Below are 21,023 nucleotides of genomic sequence, written 5' to 3' on the forward strand. Positions count from 1 at the left end.
AAATAATAAAGATAACCTAAATAAAACAAACTTGACCCAAATAATATGAAACAAACCAGCTGAAGATCAAAAATTAACTTGGTACAATAAAAAGTACCTGTCAATTAATGTAATAAAACACTACAACATAGTTATAAAGCCAGAAGCCACTTTTGCAGCAGAAACACTCTTCCACGTGAATAAACGATTAAAGACACACACTCCAGAAAATTGAAAGAACCTGCATCAATAAAACGTACCAGAAAGACGGGCAGTGGTGGATTTTTCTCAACAAAGTTGTGTACAAAGAATTAGAACCAATCATTGATACTTTCTAGAGATATATTAATTTAATCCCAATACCTTCAATATTTCTGTTCTGGCGCTGTAAAGTGTGATTATATAATGAAAGATGCCAGTAGAGTACTATTATAGAAGCATTCACACTCATAATGGTCTCTTAAGATCAGAAAACGGTTAAAACTTTTTTTAAATAATACATTCAACCATTAACATTTTTTTTTATTCTTTTTACTAAACACTGTAATTATCATAAGTATACTTTTCTATTCCTTCACAAAATTCAGTTATATCCTAAGACCAAAATTTGTCAAAAAAGAAACAGTTATGTATAACTTATTCAACAGATTATAAATTGCATTACAAACTTCTGGTATGAATCTGAATATATGTGATTTAGAAACTCAAGATATTTCTCAAGAAATGTGTAGCTGACTCCTGCAGATAAAATAATTTACAATTATTTCATGTTTTATTGCAGTAGACATAGCTTTTCTAATGGCGCTCATTTTTGTGTATTAAAATGAATTAAAAAGAAATTAAGAGCCCTTTGTTTGACATTTTCATGGTAAATTATATATTTTTGGATCTTCAGTATATAATTCTTTCATTATTAACTTGAATCGTACATCCAATACTTAACCTGTTTTCTTATTTTCATTCATTCAATTCTTCTAGTGGATTAAAATCTAATAAAAAATTTAAAGTGACCGTATTACTTTTTTCTGTGTTTGATTTAATAGGAAGAAATTTGATGACCAATATCTTAATATAGGGATTAGTTTTAGAGAATATCTATACTTATTGCCAGATTTCTATTTTCAGTTAATATTAACTAAAAGAACTAAACTTCCGTAAATTCTTTTTTATAACGAGTAATTTTCAAAATCAGTCTATTAATATTTATATTAAGTTAGTCGATTCATTTTAATAATCGACTAATTTTAGTCGAACTCTTCCCGTAATTGTTTGTCAGTGATTTAGGGTAAGTAGTAGGATAAATGATTCTTCTTCAGAAACCGATTTGATTCTAAGAAAGAATCATTTCTCGTTCAACAATTCTTTTCCTTTCCAAAAAAGAAAGTAGTCCTCGAAACCAAGAGTACTGTAAATACGCATGCTCTTTTCTCTTTTTCACCGATGTTTAGCGGTTCATCACTGTTCACACTTCTGTTCGACTTCTAAGATAGACGAATCGAATGGTAATGGAGAAAGATTTGATTTCATCATATAACCAATCCAATTCATTATTGATATTCGAAAACAGAAGAGGTTTCTCCCGCAAACCGATTCTCGATATTTTTGTGCAGTACAAAGAATCGAATCGAAGGAACGACTAGTACACAAGTCTTTCCGTTACTGCTAAGAATATGTTTACAGTTTTCACAGAGTGAAAGAAGTGTGTGCGATTTACGTGTCGTAAGTATATTAATGTACCTAAAAATAATAATATAGTAATTTCTATTATAACCCATTCGATAAGTAATCATGTTTGAGTAGCTACGAGGTATTTAAACCATATGTATATTTTGTGAAATAAAGGAACCTCATCTGGTTAGCTAACTGGAAATTTGTCATTAACAGAGATATTCAATATGATTATGAAGGCGAAATATTTGAAGTATTGTCATACAAGTATAATAAAAACATTAAACATATTTATAGAAATAGGCTTCTTCAAATCATATCATATATGAAATCATACCCTACAGATAAAATACCCTATAGATTAAAATTTAGTGTACTGATTCTGATTGTTCAATTCTCTATACGATAGTTGTAGAAGTAGTTAAATTTAAAAAAATGGCTTCTGTGTATCACGCAAATTGTATCCTGCCTGCCATTACTAGAAAAAGTATAATAAATTTTGATGTTTAGTTAATTGCTTGTTTCTCCTGAAATTTTCATCCGAAAAATATGTGATGTATTTATTTACGCTGCCATTTATCAATCCAAAGTTGTGTAAGGAAGTTATAACTAGAGTCAGGTTAGGACACCTCCTTTGCATTTGGGCCCTTCTAATACATTCATTGAAGATTCTTGCCTATATGTAAATTTTTTGAATATGTAAAAATTAAGTTTTTTCTTTTTACAACTAAATTGCTTTCCATTACTTACAAATCGTGTAATAATACTATTTTATTTAAGCATGAAAGCTGATATACCAAGTGAAAATTTTCTTTTGCTAAAAATCATATCATTTTAGTTAATAAAAAATAATGACCTCTATTGTTATTGCTAACTCATGTATATTTTTTGAGATTTAGAAATATAGTGATAATTCAGTAATGCCACTAAATACTGTTTTTCATGTGGTGTTTGTTATAAACATAGATTATTTTTATTATAAGCAATTTCTGTACATAACCGACTTTTTGCAGAGTATGGATGCACAAAGTGGTAATTCATTTTTGGAAGATCCTTTATCTTTGCCTATTAAAAAAGAAAACCTGCAAGAAATAGAGCAAACAGAATATTTGTTTGTGCCTCTTGCCAAGGCAGATGATGAACAGACAGTACTTAAACAAGTAAGCTATTTTCTATTTTATCATTTTTTAAGTTAAAAATGTAATACTTGGTTATTATAAGAACTCTCAGTTTTTCTATTTATCAGTATATTTTTATTTGCTGTTTATGGCCCACATATCATTTAGCATTGATGTCTGACATGAGATGTTTTGATGTATAGTGTAAAAAATAGTTATTAATGGAGTATAGGTAGGTGAGTAGCTTTGATGAACAGATTACCCCTAACACTTTACTGTAGATAAACATTTGTTACAACAATACATAACAAAGATAATACAGTAAGCTGATGCCACATGCTATGAATAAGCTGCCTTAAACATTCATTTTGTACCCAGATTCAACAGAGATAGTAGTAAAACAGTACAAAGCTATTCTTACTTTTATGAAACAAGTTCAGTTATGGAAAGCTTTATTATAGATTTTGATATTCTGATAATCTTATAGATTATGATATTTCCCATTCTAGGTCACTGCATTTTTGTTTTCAAGCGAGATTGATGTGTTTTTTATGTTTTCACCAGAAACCTGTGTATTTACCAAACCATTTAGATTGTGCTTAGATGCAGATATTCTTCTATTGTTCAATTAATTAATTCCAATGCCTACAGTATATTTATCTTCTTATGCTATAAAGTCTGATTATGTACTGAAAGATGCCAGTTGCATATTATTAGGGAAGCACTCAAACAGATGTGTTATTTATGTGAAAATCAATTTATTTTATGACTGTAAGAAAACTATGTTATTTGAGCTTCTGGATTCTGTATAGCATTGCAGTAAATGAATGGAGGCCCTCTTAGACTTAAAAGGCTTTTTCCCTCCTTTCAGTCTGAAAAATTTATGGAATTTCTTCTCTTGAGTACTGAAATAAAAGTTGATAGGTTGATTGGTATGTAAATGTAGAACAAGAATAGCAGAAAATTCAGTAGAAAGAAAGTCTTATCTACATTTTAGTGTTAAGTGAAAACAGTGACTAAATGACCAGATAGTAAATACAATTCAGTGGTATTCGTTTCTTAATTGACATCTACATTGTTCAACTCTTTTTTACATGCAATAAAGGATGTGTTATTTCTATTTTCTGTATGATTTATATGGATTTTCAATTTAATTATTAGTAACTTATTAACTTAAAATCTGCACATAAGTATTCACTTGCATTGGTTCCTCAGACAACTGTTCAGTACAGGCCATTAGGATCCATGGTAGTTGCTAACTCACAGCCTTATTTAAATGTTTTTATATATATTGTGGACTGTGTTGTATGATTACAAAGACCCCAATAGCCCAGTAGGAATACTAATACACATTACCTTCATGTGCTGTCATCTGTTGATACCCTTGGTAACCTATATATGAAATCTGTTCTGTCAGATAATCTTTGTTGCTGATTAAGATTATCTTTACAATTTTTACAGAGTAAAGGAAGTGTGTATTATTTACATGTTATAAGTATATTAATGTCCTTAAAAATATAGTAATTTCTATCATTTATCATAGAATAATTAATCATATTTGTGTAGCCAGGAGATAAGAAAACCTTAAATAATTTTTGTGAAATAATGGAACCTCATCAGATACTGAGTCAAACTCGCCTATTTAGCAAACGAGAAATTAGTCATGATCAACAACAGATTATTTATAATGATTCTGAAGGTGAAATACTTTGAAGTATTCTCAAACAAGTGTAATAAAAACATTAAACATATTTATGGAAATAGGGATGTTTCCTTGTGCTGTGCTTTTTCGGTTGAAATCATATCCTATGTATAAATTTATTTATTTATTTTATCAGTTAATACACATCAGTACACCTGCAGAGGTAATAGTGATTACCTGTTCGCAGGACTGGAACTTACATACTAAAACAAAATGAACTTAATAATTAAAAAACCAGAGATATACTTTTTTTTTTTTTTGTCTTCAGTCATTTGACTGGTTTGATGCAGCTCTCCAAGATTCCCTATCTAGTGCTAGTCGTTTCATTTCAGTATACCCTCTACATCCTACATCCCCAACAATTTGTTTTACATACTCCAAACGTGGCCTGCCTACACAATTTTTCCCTTCTACCTGTCCTTCCAATATTAAAGCGACTACTCCAGGATGCCTTAGTATGTGGCCTATAAGTCTGTCTCTTCTTTTAACTATATTTTTCCAAATGCTTCTTTCTTCATCTATTTGCCGCAATACCTCTTCATTTGTCACTTTATCCACCCATCTGATTTTTAACATTCTCCTATAGCACCACATTTCAAAAGCTTCTAATCTTTTCTTCTCAGACACTCCAATTGTCCAAGTTTCACTTCCATATAAAGCGACACTCCAAACATACACTTTCAAAAATCTTTTCCTGACATTTAAATTAATTTTTGATGTAAACAAATTATATTTCTTACTGAAGGCTCGTTTAGCTTGTGCTATTCAGCATTTTATATCGCTCCTGCTTCGTTCATCTTTAGTAATTTTACTTCCCAAATAACAAAATTCTTCTACCTCCATAATCTTTTCTCCTCCTATGTTCACATTCAGCGGTCCATCTTTGTTATTTCTACTACATTTCATTACTTTTGTTTTGTTCTTGTTTATTTTCATGCGATAGTTCTTGCGTAGGACTTCATCTATGCCGTTCATTGTTTCTTCTAAATCCTTTTTACTCTCGGCTAGAATTACTATATCATCAGCAAATCGTAGCATCTTTATCTTTTCACCTTGTACTATTACTCCGAATCTAAATTGTTCTTTAACATCATTAACTGCTAGTTCCATGTAAAGATTAAAAAGTAACGGAGATAGGGAACATCCTTGTCGGACTCCCTTTCTTATTAGGGCTTCTTTCTTATGTTCTTCAATTGTTATTGTTGCTGTTTGGTTCCTGTACATGTTAGCAATTGTTCTTCTATCTCTGTATTTGAACCCTAATTTTTTTTAAATGCTGAACATTTTATTCCAGTCTACATTATCGAAAGCCTTTTCTAGGTCTATAAACACCAAGTATGTTGGTTTGTTTTTCTTTAATCTTCCTTCTACTATTAATCTGAGGCCTAAAATTGCTTCCCTTGTCCCTATACTTTTCCTGAAACCAAATTGGTCTTCTCCTAACACTTCTTCCACTCTCCTCTCAATTCTTCTGTATAAAATTCTAGTTAAGATTTTTGATGCATGACTAGTTAAACTAATTGTTCCGTATTCTTCACATTTATCTGCCCCTGTTTTCTTTGGTATCATAACTATAACACTTTTTTTGAAGTCTGATAGAAATTCCCCATTTTCATAAATATTACACACCAGTTTGTATAATCTATCAATCGCTTCCTTACCTGCACTGCGCAGTAATTCTACAGGTATTCCGTCTATTCCAGGAGCCTTTCTGCCATTTAAATCTTTTAATGCTCTCTTAAATTCAGATCTCAGTATTGTTTCTCCCATTTCATCCTCCTCAACTTCCTCTATAACACCATTTTCTAATTCATTTCCTCCGTATAACTCTTCAATATATTCCACCCATCTTTGTTTAGACGGTAAAGGACTTTACCTTTCGTATTATATATTGGTGTACCATCTTTGTTTAACACATTATTAGATTTTAATTTATGTACCCCAAAATTTTCCTTAACTTTCCTGTATGCTCCGTCTATTTTACCAATGTTCATTTCTCTTTCCACTTCTGAACACTTTTCTTTAATCCACTCTTCTTTCGCCAGTTTGCACTTCCTGTTTATAGCATTTCTTAATTTCCGATAGTTCCTTTTACTTTCTTCATCACTAGCATTCTTATATTTTCTACGTTCATCCATCAGCTGCAATATATCGTCTGAAACCCAAGGTTTTCTACCGGTTCTCTTTATTCCGCCTAAGTTTGCTTCTGCTGATTTAAGAATTTCCTTTTTAACATTCTCCCATTCTTTTTCTACATTTTCTACCTTATCTTTTTTACTCAGACCTCTTGCGATGTCCTCCTCAAAAATCTTCTTTACCTCCTCTTCCTCAAGGTTCTCTAAATTCCACCGATTCCTCTGACACCTTTCTTCAGGTTTTTAAACCCCAATCTACATTTCATTATCACCAAATTATGGTCGCTATCAATGTCTGCTCCAGGGTAAGTTTTGCAGTCAACGAGTTGATTTCTAAATCTTTGCTTAACCATGATATAATCTATCTGATACCTTGCAGTATCGCCTGGCTTTTTCCAAGTGTATATTCTTCTATTATGATTTTTAAATTGGGTGTTGGCAATTACTAAATTATACTTCGTGCAAAACTCTATAAGTCGGTCCCCTCTTTCATTCCTTTTGCCCAGCCCGTATTCACCCACTATATTTCCTTCCTTGCCTTTTCCAATGCTTGCATTCCAATCTCCAACTACTATTAAATTTTCATCTCCTTTTACGTGTTTAATTGCTTCATCAATCTCTTCGTATACACACTCTACCTCATCATCATCATGGGCGCTTGTAGGCATATAGACGTTAACAATCGTTGTCGGTTTAGGTTTTGATTTTATCCTTATTACAATGATTCTATCGCTATGCGTTTTGAAATACTCCACTCTCCTCCCTATCTTCTTGTTCATCACGAAACCTACTCCTGCCTGCCCATTATTTGACGCTGAGTTAATTACTCTAAAATCACCTGACCAAAAATCGCCTTCCTCTTCCCACCGAACCTCACTAATTCCTACTATATCCACATTTGTCCTACCCATTTCCCTTTTTAAATTCTCTAGCCTGCCAACCTTTTTCAAGCTTCTAACATTCCACGCTCCGACTCGTAGAATGTTATTTTTTAATTTTCTGGTGACCCCTTCCTTAGTAGTCCCCACCCGGAGATCCGAACGGGGGGCTATTTTACCTCCGGAATATTTTACCAAGGAAGGCGCCTCCATTATTGCTATGTGAAAATGCAGAGAGCCACATTTTCTTGGAAAAAAAGCAGCTGTAGTTTTCCATTGCTTTCAGCTGCGCAGTACTCAGAGGACTGAGTGATGTTGATACGGCCGTTTAAGTCGTCCTGACTCACGCCCCTAACAACTACTGAAAGAGCTGCTGCCCTCTTTCAGGAATCATTTCTTAGTCTGGCTCTCAACAGATACCTCTCCGATATGGTTGCACCTTCGGTCCAGTTACTCTGTATCCCTGAGCACTCAAGCCCCCTCACCAACGGCAAGGTCTCATGATTCATAGAGGAGGCAGAGATATACATCTTATAAATATTTCCAACAGTAATTACCATACATCATCCTTTTAAGCATAGAATTCAAAAAATCCAACTAGGGCACCTAATAAGTTAAATCGTTAAAATTTAAGCAAAACATAAAACTTGAATACTCATTATAATCCATTTCTTAAGGTTTCTGTTATGGTACTTTTATTTCCTACCAATCTTTTGAGATCATTTGGCAGTAGATTAAATATTTTTATAGCTTTGATATAACTGCTTCTGAAGGTCATATTTATTCTCGGCATTGGAATACATTTATTTCTTGTTGTACTATTGAAATCGATGAATTAATTTTGTAATTTAATGATGATAAGAAAATATCTGTTCAATGTTCATCGGTAATTTCTCACTAAAATTATTTTTAGTTATTCTCAATATTCTTTTCTGGAGGGAGTGTATTAAGTATGTGCATGTTTTGTATGCGCCACTCTATGCAATAATTCTGTAATTTATTAAGCTGTGGAAAAAGTTGTAATGTATTATACTTAACGTTTTTTTGTTCATGATTCTCGATAGTTTATAAAATATAAATATTAGGTACTTAGTCTTTTTGATTATATACTCAATGTGTTTATCCCATTTCAAGTTGAAATCAATAATCATTCCTAAATATTTACTATATTCAACCTTTTTCACCTTAACATGGAATCTCGTTTCACCGGAATCAGGTGTCAGGTACAAGGATACCACTAGCTACTGTTACACCTGCTGTTGCTGTGAACATCTCTGTCCCCTTCAAATTGCATATCTGCAATTAGTATCTCTCACCAAACTCTGAGTTCAGTAGTCTAAAAATATCAAATATCCTCATGCAAATCCCATCACCATCATTAATAGTAGGAGGCTTCAATGCATACCATATTTCCTGGGGCTCATATTTTTTCTCCTCTCAACAATATATGATAAACAGTGTGAGACTTGGACCTTTGTGTTCTGAATGATGGATTATCATCTGTTACATCGACCACTCATATGCTTGCTGAGTTTACTCCCTTATCTTAATTGGTCTGTTTATGATGACTTGCGTGGTAGTGATCACAGACCAGTTATTATTGCATATTACATTTTATTTACCGCATTTATAAATGTTGACGCACCTTCTATTTTTCCAATATATCTGTGTTCATATCCTGCATGGAGAATCAACCATATAAATTTTATTTTTGACCTCATGATATACAATAACAAATCAACACCACCTATTTTCTTTTAGGAATGTTTCGCTATATTCTCTCCAAGACAAACCCTGATGCAGTAGTATACACGGAAGGATCGAAACAGAATGATACCATTGGATGCATATTTATTGTTAATGATCAAACCTATATGTTTAGTCTACCTGGTATTACGAGTGTCTTTATTGCTGAATTATATGCTATAAATAAGGCTTTCAAATTATTAACCCTAAGTACCGTCATATCCTTTTTTGTAGCGACTCGTGTAGTGCTCTCCAAGCCTTAGAGAAGTTTTATTCCAGACATCCTATCGTCATGGAAATGTACAATACAATCGCTGAGTTGAATCATCGCAACATACAGGTGAGTTTCTGATCGGTCCCTTGCCACATGGGGATACTGGGTAATGAACATGCAGATTTCATTGCTAAAGGCACAGCCTTCACTACCCATGTTATTGCATCCACCTTTATTAGCTACGTAAAACTTACTCTTCACGCAAAGTGGCAAGATGACTGAACATCTGCAGTAGATAACAAACTCTGGCACATTAAAAGTTCTGTGTTGCCGTAGCATTTCTCATAAGAATAATTCGCCATGAGGAAGTGGTCCCCTGCTGATTGCAGGTAGGACACGCAAGAGCTACTCACAGGTATCTGATGTCAGCAGTAAATGCACCAGTATGCATATGATGCAACTGTCCCTTGACTGTGCGTCACATCCTTGTAAATCACATGCGTTATGCGGCCTTGCATTGTAAATTTAAATTGCCCAGGAACATTTGTCGAATCCTGGGCAATAACAAAGAAGTTTTGGGTCGGGTGTTTTTATTTCTTTGAAGTGTTAGTATTTTAAATACTTTTTAGTAGTGTTGTTTAATTTCTTATTTTTGTTTTATATATATATATATATATATATATATGTAAATAAAGTTGTTAATTGTGACAGTAGATAAGTTTTAATCTGTGATATTGGTTATAATTAAATTTTTAGTATGTCAGCTGTGATAGTAGTTATATGTGTTGTGTTTATTATTTTAATTTAAGTTTATATTTTTGCTTTTGTATTTAAATTTTTTAAATTTCGAGTTTGTTTTATTTTTTTTAATTTTTATGGTTGTATTATTAGATTTCATATTTTATATTCTTGTTTTCCATGCAATAACGTAAAAACGTTTTTCACCCCCTCCCCAAAAAAAAAACTGATTTTTACATTCATTTCCATGGGTTCACTATTACTGTAGGTTCCGAACATAAATACTGTTTTGTCTACATTCAGTGATAACTTATTCAGGGCCAGCAAATTTGAAATATTGTGTAATTATTCATTCATTTTACTATTAACTTCAATATGATTTTTGCTTGTCACAATTATAGCTGCATCATATGCGTATGACAAAACCACACTTTCAGGCATATCCATAAGAACATCATTGTTATACTAGTAATAGGGGTTCTGTGATTGTACCTAGCAGAACTGTTATTGATATTTTCCGATGTTCACTTATGGCTACTCCAACTTTAACATTCTGTTGCCTGTTATTTAAATAAGTTTGCATATGTTTTAAAGTTTTTCTTTTCCTACAACATTTGTTGGTATACAGAGTCAAATGCTTTAGCTAGGTACAAAAATGTAATGAGCATTGGATTATTTTATCTAATCCATTATGTAATTTATTATATAGCGCAGAACCTAAATATAGTTTTTTCATTTGTAGGTGATAGTGTTACACTCATATTCAACAGTTGTAAAATTTTTTGCTTAAAATATCTCCTATTCCACAGAAATATATATCCATAATATTCGCTTTTTCTTTAGGGTTTTCAGTTTTGTTCTTGCTATGATTATAAATGTAATTTATACCATTAATTTTATTTACCTTATTTCCATTTTTTGAGTTAATAAATTTCCATAAATTCTTACTATTATCACAATTTTTTTTGACTAATTTACTATGAAAATTAATTTTAGCCATTTCTATAACTCTCCTTAAGTTTTTATCATAGTTTTTCATTCAGTTTTCAATTTTTCATTCTTGGACTCTTATTTCCATTTCTTATATAGTAACTCTTTTCTCATACAGGAGTGTTTTATTCCTGTAGTAATCCACTCCTTTCTAGGTATTTTATTTCTGCTTTTTTAACTTGGCTAATATATTTGATATCATCAATACATTTCCTTATTGCTATTATGAGACATTATCAGATGTTATATTTCAGTAATATTTCATTAACCACCTTTCTTTTAAGGCCCAATATTATAATAAAATATTATTATTAATTTTTATTTTTTACAGACTATGGACCCACAAAGTGGTAATTCATTTTTGGAAGAAGATCCTTTATCCTTGCCTATTAAAAAAGAAAACATGCATGAAACAGAATATTTGTTTGTACCTCTTGCTAAGACTGATGATGAACAGACAGTATTTAAACAAGTAAGCTATTTTCTATTTTATCTTTGATTAAATTAAAAATATAAAACCGGCTTATTGTATGAATTCTGAGTTTTTCTATTTATCAATATATTTTTATTTGCTGTTTATGTCTCACTTATCATTTAGCATTGATGTCTAACATGAGATAATTTGATTTATATTGTAAAAAACAGTTATTAATGCAGTATAGGTAAGTATATATCTTTGATGAGCAGATTGCCCCTAACATGTTACAATAGATAAATATTTGTTACCATATGTAACAAAGAAAATACAGTGAGATGATGCCGCATGCTATAAAAAAAAGCTGCCTAAACATTACTCATTTTATACTCAAATTCAACATTGTTTACAATGATAGTATTAAAACAGTACAAATTTATCCTTTCTTTTATGAAGCATGCTCAGTTACAAGAAGCGTTATAGTTTTTGATAATCCCCATTATAGGTCACTGCATTTTTATTTTCAAACAAGATTGATATGTTTTTATATGTCTCCACCACAAGTGTATCTTTTACCAAACATTTAGAGTGCTTAGATGAAACATTTTTCTATTGATTGATTTAGTTAATACCATTCCTACAATAAATCTGTGTTCTGGCGCTATGAAATCTGATTATATACTGAAAGATGCAAGTTGCTTACTGTTATGGAAGTACTCATTGGATGAGTTATTTATGTGAATATCAATTTATTTTATGACTGTAAGAAAAATTGATGTTTTTTGAGCTTTTGGATTCTGTGTAGCATTGCAATAAATGTATGGAGGCCCTCTTAAACTTAAAAGGCTTTTTCCTTTCTTTCAGTGTAAAAACTTTATGGAAGTTCTTCCCTTGAATACTGATATAAAAGTTAATAGGTTGATTAGTATGTTAACGTAGAACAAAAGTAAAAGAAAATTTAGTAGATGTAAATTGTATTTTGCAGTTAGTTGTTAAGTGTAGATAGTCTACATGGGATTACAATCAGCATCTGTTCTAATAGTTTTGGTTTTTTAGTTTCTCCCCACATTGTAGGACTATTTGCAATAAAGAAGGTGTTGAGCATAATGTTTTTTGGATTAGAATTTTTAAATTTTTTCTAAAGTAACAACTTGAAGGTCAAATTGACCCTCCACGAAGTGCGCCTAAATATATCTGGAACAAATGGGAGAATTTTGTAAATAAACTCTACAGCTTTATTTGTAATCAAATTGTACCTCACTAGATCACATGTAGAGTTGTAACTCAAAACCTAGTCCCACCATAAGTGACCCCCTCCGCAGTCAGCCATGAAAGGTCTTTTAAGGAATTCTTCTCCATCTGGACCAAGCAACACCAGAGTTCAGAAAAGGCAGCATTCGCATACTGCGGGCTGCCACTTAGATGATAACATGCAATTGGAGGCATTGGAATACCCCAACACTACACACACGAACAAGAAAAATGTAGTCCTAAATATAACCAAAGCAAATAACCTACATTTCCAGACACAATGTAAATTTGCTCATGCAGACTGGTAAACTAAAAATAATAACTATCATATAACTGGCACAAAATCCTCATCATGGGTCTGCAGGAAATAAGAAATACAGACCAGGACACCATGGATTCCTAAGGATGTAGTCTCTCTACAAAGGTGTTAGGAAGAGAATGATGATGAAAAATGTCCCACAGTTTGGAACATTCTTTTTAGTCAAAATTAACTCCATGCAAGAATTAAAGTCAGAATCCCCAACAATATAAACACTCCCTAAAAGCATTTACTGAAATCTATACTATAATAAATGCCAATGCACCTATTAATGATAAAAATAACTTTCCAAAAGACCATAAAGAAACAGAAGATTTCTGGGATCTAGTTGACCTGATGATAAATAACATCCCCAAAAACCATGTTAAACAATTAATCAGAGACTTCAACACAACTAGGCAGAGAAAGAAGATATGGCGACATCATCGTAAAATGACCTGCCCAAATAAATCAAAAATGAACAGAGACTCATTGATCTCTGCAGAAACCACAATCTGTTGTATCTCTCAGATACAACATACAAAATTCTTTCAAGAATCATCCTAAACAGGATCAGTTCACAACTTGAGAAAGAACTAGGAGAATACTAGGGAGGTTTCAGACTATGGTGGTTTGTCCAGACCAGTTCATGAGTGTTGAGCTCATAATGGATTACAACAAAAAAGAAACTCCAGACATGATGAATTTGTAGATTTCAAGAAATTATGACTGCAAACGCAGAGAATTCATATTAAAAGTTCTATGTCGCCTTGGATAAAACATGACAAAACTGACCCTCTCAAACACTCGAAGGTAAAATTCAGAGGCGAGCTCTCAGAATAGTTTGAAAACATAACACGACTGTGCCAAGGTGATGGGCTCTCACCACTATTATTCAACTGGGTTATAGAAATGGTAATGAGGGAGTAGCTGTAAAAATGCCCCCAAAAGTAAAAATTGGCCAAAAAATCAGAACAATTCAAATTGTTTTCGACAATGACTTGGCAGTGCTAGAAAATGATATCGACAAAGCTAAATCACAGATATTAGAACTTCAAAACATTCCAAATAAAATTGACCTCAAAATATCAGTCGTAAAGACAAAAATATGTCCCAAAAACCAACAACTTAAAAGAAATAAACATAAACTGTAATAAAATCAAAATAGTTACCCGATTTAAATACTGATGAGAAATAATAAAGATAACCTAAATTAAAAAAACTTGACCCAAATAATATGAAACAAACCAGCTGAAGCTAAAAAATTAACCCGATACAATAAAAAGTACCTGTCAATTAACTACAACTACACTACAACATAGTTATAAAGCCAGAAGCCACTTTTGCAGCAGAAACACTCTTCCACGTGAATAAATGATCAAAGACACAGACTCCCGAAAATTGAAAGAAGAATTGGAAGAACCTGATCAATAAAAAGTACCAGAAAGACGGGCAGTGGTGGATTGTTCTCAGCTAAGTCATGTATAAAGAATTAGAACCAGTCATTGATACTTTGCGTAAGAAGAGACAAGGTTTCTTTGGAATATCATGAGGATGTAAGATTCAAGACTTTGAAATAGCTAATACAGTACAATCTTCACTTGAAAATCACCAAGACAGGATGCAGGTGGATGAGAGAAATAAGAGAGGATCTGAAGGAAATTGGCCTTACACCACAGATAAAATAAAATTAAACAAGAAAATCAAGAACAAAAACACTCGTTTCACACTCACATGAAAAAACTCACAACACAAACATTTTTAATACCAGAAAGGGCACAAAGATGGGAACATATGAAAAAGTACTGGTAGGGCCACAAGGCCCAACTAGTCCCAATGATGAGACTTGAATAATGGAGTAACTAAAGCGATCCTTTGCGGTCATAAACGGTAATGATAATAAAGGATGTTATATCTAATTTCTCTTTAAATGTTTTGATGTTACAAGTCAATTATTACCAACTAGTATACATAAATAAAATCCTAAGTATTCTCTTGCATTTGTACATTGTTCAAATGTAATTTAGAGAAAATGTTATGCAATATTTGTCTTTCAAAATGTTATGTCATCTGTCTTTTTTGATGTATTCTCAAACCAGTATAATAAATAACTTAACACTTTGGCTGCTACAAGGAACTCACACGACAGTTTAGTATAGGCCTTGAGGATCCATGGGGGTTTCAAAATCACAATCTTTTTTCTTTGTTTTTGCATATATTGTAGCCTACAATGTACGATTACAAACACTACAATGGCACAGCAGGAATACTAATACAAGTTCCTTTCTTGACGGATATTCAGAATGATGTTGAAGGTGAAATACTCTGAAGTATTCTCAAACAAGTGTAATAAAAACATTAAATATATTTATGGAAATTAGGCAGGTTTCCATCTGCTTGTGTTTTTGCAATTGAAATCATATCCTACATATAAATTTCACTTCTAATTAAAAGTTGGTGTTCTGGTTCTGATTGGTCAATTCTCTGTAAGATGGTTGTAGAAGGTTCTTGTAAACTTTCTATAAGAAAAGGTAAACGCATATTTTTCTACTAAATTTTTAACCTTTTCACAATGGCTTCTGTGTACCACACAAGATATATGCAGTTTGGCATTACCAGAAACTTTAATAAATTTAGATTTTTAGTTAATTGCTTGCTTCCCTGAAATTTTCTTCCAAAAAATCTTTGTGTTTATTAAAGCTTGATAAAGGGGTTTGAGAGGCTGTTGTTTTAGAAGTTTTCACACGACACGTTACTTTTTCAGATTTAATGAACATGGAAAGAGCGAAAGTAGCTGGTCAATGAAACAAGGCAGGCTGAGTTTATGCTTGTGTTAGAAACATGGTATAACATTGAAATATTCTGTCATATTATGCTAAGAGATAAATAAGTACCTTGGTATTTGACAATCCAGGATGGTTGTGCGAGGAAGTTTTAACTAGGGTCAGGTTATATGACACCTCAGTTGACTCACAAACTTCTAATAGTTCATGGAATACTACTTGATATTATGTTTCTGGCAACTTACTCTTTTGGTATTGTTTCTCCAAATTTTTTTATTCTGTAAGAACTAACTTTTCTTCTATTTTATAAATATTAATTGCCTAGGCGTGATACTTACATAATGTTTAATTGTGTTTGTTTATTTAAAACATCTGCATTTATGCAAAATATTTTTAGATAATAAATTAAATTGACCTTTATTCTTGTTACCTGTATTTAATTTCTTAATTTAGAAATTCTATGGTCTTTCAGTTATTCCATAAAACTGGTTTTCTTGTGGTATTTATTAAAACATACATTATTTTTATAATAAATCGTTTGCTTATATAACTGACATAGGTTGGTGCTTTGGAACACCTGTTGATCCATAACATATCTTAAAATATCTTTGATAATACAGGTAGCTCCAAGGTCTAGACTTTATCAGATGTTATGTTTCAGTAATATTTCATTAATCATGCTTATTTTAAGTTCCACTATTATAATAAAATATTATTATTACATTATATTTTTGCAGAGTATGGATGCACAAACTGGTAATTCATTTTTGGAAGAAGATCCATTATCATTGCCTATTAAAAAAGAAAGCATGCATGTAGTAGAGCAAACAGAATTCTTGTTTGTACCTCTTGCCAAGACAAATGATGAACAGATAATATTTAAACAAGTAAGCTATTTTTAATTTAACTTGGTTGAAGTTAAAAATATAAAACCTATGTATTGTAAGAATTCTCAGTTTTTCTATGCATCAGCATTCTTTTATTTACTGTTATGGCCCATGTAAGTTTAGCATTCGTGTTTAACATGAGATATTCTGATTTGTAGCGTAAAAAAAAGTTATTAATAGAGTGTGTGGTGGTTTGCCAATTTTACAATATACAAATGTTTTCTACTGCAATATGGTACAAAGAAAATGTAGTGAGATTAAACAAAGGATGTTTATTTTCTCTATAATTTATTTGATGCTTTCAAATTAATTATTACTACTAATTAAATATAAATCACTAAATAAGAGTGTTCACTTTAATTTGTACATTGTTCAAATAGAATGTATAGAAAATTTCAAGCAATATTTAGGATCTGACAATTTTAAAGTATTCCCAAACAAGAATAATAAAATAATTAACACATTGGTTGTCACAAGGTACTCATTTGTTCCTCACACCACTTTAAAGTACAAGCTATGAGGATCTGTGGTGATTCCTAAGTCACAACCTTATTTCATTGTTTTTATACATATTGTGGCCTGTAATGAATGTTTATGAATACTGCAGCAGCATAGTAGGAATACTAATACACATTCCTTTCATGTGCTGTCATCTGTTGACACTCAGTAACCTATACATGAAATATATTTAGGCAGATGTGTTTGTTAGTGATTAAGACTATGTTTACACAGTTTTTAGGGAGTGAAAGAGTGTGTTTTATTTACATGTCTTAAGTATATTTATGAGGGATATCTCTAAAGTAAAAACCGCTGGAAAATTTCTCTCCTTAAGGTTGGTAAACATTTTTCATTCATGACGACACTAGTAATGTACACACTGCATTTTTGTCGTTGTTGGGTAAAGTTAACAAAAAACACACACCTCGTATTTTCCAAAAGAAATTGGACTTTAATTATGTAAAACAACTGAACTTATGTTAAAGCATAACCTTAAATTAAATGAAATTATGAAATAAACATAACTTAATTTCACATAAGAAATATCAACTGAAATCAGCATATCAGTAATAATAATATTAAAATGAGATTTACAATTATATAATTAGAAAAACAAAAACATCAATAAACATAGTCTGACTGGAAAACTATTACATTACTGACATATGCTGTAATATTGAAAAATTAGCAATGAACAGATGTCATTAACTTAGAAAAATAAATTACAGTAAATCCTAATTATTGGCACTGGTCTTTCCTGATTTATGAACAACAAACTAGTCATTAAATAACTAAAACATGTAATTCTAGTTTAGTATAGAAAAAAGGCCACAATGATATTCTAGTACAAAAAGAATTAATTACAATAATCAAATTGAAATAAGTAAACATATAAATAGAGTTCACTTTGGTAAATAAGCATTCTTGAAAATATAAAATTACAAAGAAGTCCTAAAACATAACTGCACATTAGGATTAATTTGCTTTAGGTTAATTTAAGAGAAGTATTATGAATACAGTTCATGAATAGAAAATAATTAATCTCAGCGATTAACAAGTTACAAGAATAAATGATAGAGTTAATTACAATAACAACAAATTGAAATTATTTAAGCGCTGAACGATGACACAGCCTTATATAAATCACCTGTCGTGACTGTACTTAAGTGAATAAATGGTTTATAAACTAAACTTGAAATTGAAAATGCATAAGGTATGATGAATTGAATGTTCCACAAATTTTTAATGATAAAATAACTGTTTAACGTAGTAAATAATGAAAATTGAACTTGCCTGTAGCACACAAATATTAGTAAGAGACGAACTCGTGAATGAAAGTAAATGAATACATACAGTAATCCTGGACGTAGTCCGCAGTGGTGTATCAGGAATACGGGGGTGAGAACGTGGTTTAGAGGTTGAGCAGGACGTGGCGTCTCAAAAATGTAGCAACGAGTTTAGAGAGATTCTGCATCGATGAGAATGTAATCAGCAGCTAGAGAAGATTCGGCGTCGATAGAATTGGCAGTTTGTAGTAATTGAAGCACTTTCGGCATAGAAGTAATGTACAGAATGTGAAGATTACACTTGACAAAGAAACGAGGCAAAAACAAAACATAAAGATCGGTGAAATAACGAACCACTGACGGGTAGAACTAGAGATAATTTTGACAGAGAAATACCGCAACTTGTATGCGAGTATGAATGCGATGAAAATATTAGCACAAAGTTGGAGAGCGAAAAGTCATAGACGTCTTTACATGGTGAAGTCTGGTCTACTCTGACGAAAAGATAGCATGAGTGAAAGGAGGGGGAAACCACAGCTAGGCAGTGGACAGGAGAGAGTGTGTGTAAAAAAGAAGAGAAGTGTCTTAGTGTTAGTATGAGAACGATTAGAGAAAACGTGTTTGAATTCGAGAACGAAGACATAACAAAAATAATTTACAAGCAAGTACTAAAGAATTACGTAAGACAGATAAGAAATAATTCTGAATACGCAAGTTGAAGAAATGACATCAGGGCCGACAAAGAGAAATAGACTTCTAGGAACTATGACAATATTGAAATTAGTTGAGAATAAAAAACACTAAGCCAAATATATACATTAAGATTAAACAGCAATGAAATAATGCGTGATAGAAATAAGCTAACACCATAACCTTGAATTCATTAGAATAAAACAACTTTACGCAAACGGCGTAAACAGTCGTGTTATAGTATCTTTGATTACGTGTGAGTTATTATGTTATAAAATGAATAGGAAATTTGATGTTGCCATCGACTGTGAAGTATGTGGAGTCATACGTTTTTTAAATTATCAAAACATTAAGCCAGCTGAAATTCATAGGCAGTGGGTTGCTGTGTACGGTGATAATGTAATGAATGAAAGAAACGTCCGAAAATTGTGTTAAAGTTTTAGAAATAACAGAATTAGTTTTTATGATGAACGTTCAGGGAGACCCTCGATAATCACCGAAGGTATATTGAAACACATCAGTGGTGAAATCAGAAAAGATCGTCGCTCAGTGATTTCCAACCCAACCCTTCTTTTTCCTGATACTTCAAGAGCTGTTATTGATCGCATTGTTCATGACCATTTAGGCTTTAGACAGGACTGTGCACATTGAGTGCTGCACATCTTAACGGAACATCATAAAAAAGTCTGAAGGGGATCTGCTTTGGATTTTTGGCGTACTACACAGTAAAAATTAAGTTCCTTAATTCAGTTGTTACTGATGATGAAACATGATTTTGTATAACACACCAGAGAGAAAACGGCAGTCAAATGAATGCCATCATCCTCAATCACCAATCAAAACAACAAAGGTCAAGCCACAGTCTTTTGTATGCTAACTGATGGCCACAGTGTTTTGGAATTGGTTTGGCATACTGCTGATCAATTTCATGCCATGAGGAATGACTATAAATGCAGAAGCTACTACAAAACTCTATGTAAGTTACGGCACACCATTCAAAATCAATGACTTGGGCTACTTACTGACGACTTCATCCTAGCACACAACAATGCACGTCCACATGTTGCGGGTCCGACACATGACTTACTGAGAACATTTGGATAGAAAATTTACCATTACCCATCATACAGTCTGGACTTAGTTCCTTCTGATTACCATTTGTTTGGAAAATTGAAAGAATTTTTGAGTGGTAAGCAATTTGCGGCTGACAATGAACTTAAAAATGTTGTTACTCACTGGCTAAATGGACTGCCGGCAGAAGAATATGATGAGGGTATATTGAAGCTGGTGGATCGCCACAATAAATATCTTAATTCATGTGGCCATTATTTAGAGAAATAGTATAAGGTATGTAGTTTAAGAGAAATAGAAAATATTCAGTTCAAATATTCAAAGTTTTCAGAATAAATTGTTTTACAATGAAACCTTTACTTAAGAGATAATCTCTCTTATATAACTAAATATAATAGTAATTACTGTAATAATGTATTAAATAATAATCACATATGAGTAACAAGAGGTAAGTAAACCTTACTTATTTTTTTGTGAAATAAAGAAGCCTCATCTGGGACCAAATCAATTTCACCCTGTTACCAAAGGGGAAATTGTTCATTAACGAGACAGATATTCAGAATGATTCTGAAGGCGATAGACTTTTGAAGTATTCTCAAACAAGTATAATAAAAAAAAACTAAACATATTTATGTAAATAGGCTGTTTTCCTTGCATCTGCTAAGACGGTAAAGAC

General features: G+C 32.0%; 1 protein-coding gene across 1 annotated transcript in view; it reads left to right on the plus strand.

Annotated features, from left to right (window-relative positions):
- LOC142332814 (uncharacterized) overlaps positions 1-21,023 on the plus strand; it is a 59,348-nt gene that overhangs the window by 27,732 nt on the left and 10,593 nt on the right. The window contains exons 6-9 of the mRNA XM_075379429.1: positions 1,547-1,698; positions 2,661-2,807; positions 11,500-11,640; positions 16,653-16,802. Coding sequence (XP_075235544.1) covers positions 1,547-1,698; positions 2,661-2,807; positions 11,500-11,640; positions 16,653-16,802 — 590 coding nt within the window. The remainder of the gene's footprint in view (positions 1-1,546; positions 1,699-2,660; positions 2,808-11,499; positions 11,641-16,652; positions 16,803-21,023) is intronic.

The sequence above is a fragment of the Lycorma delicatula genome, chromosome 12, assembly GCF_047948215.1.
Source record: "Lycorma delicatula isolate Av1 chromosome 12, ASM4794821v1, whole genome shotgun sequence".
In the NCBI taxonomy this organism is placed as follows: Eukaryota; Metazoa; Arthropoda; class Insecta; order Hemiptera; family Fulgoridae; genus Lycorma; species Lycorma delicatula.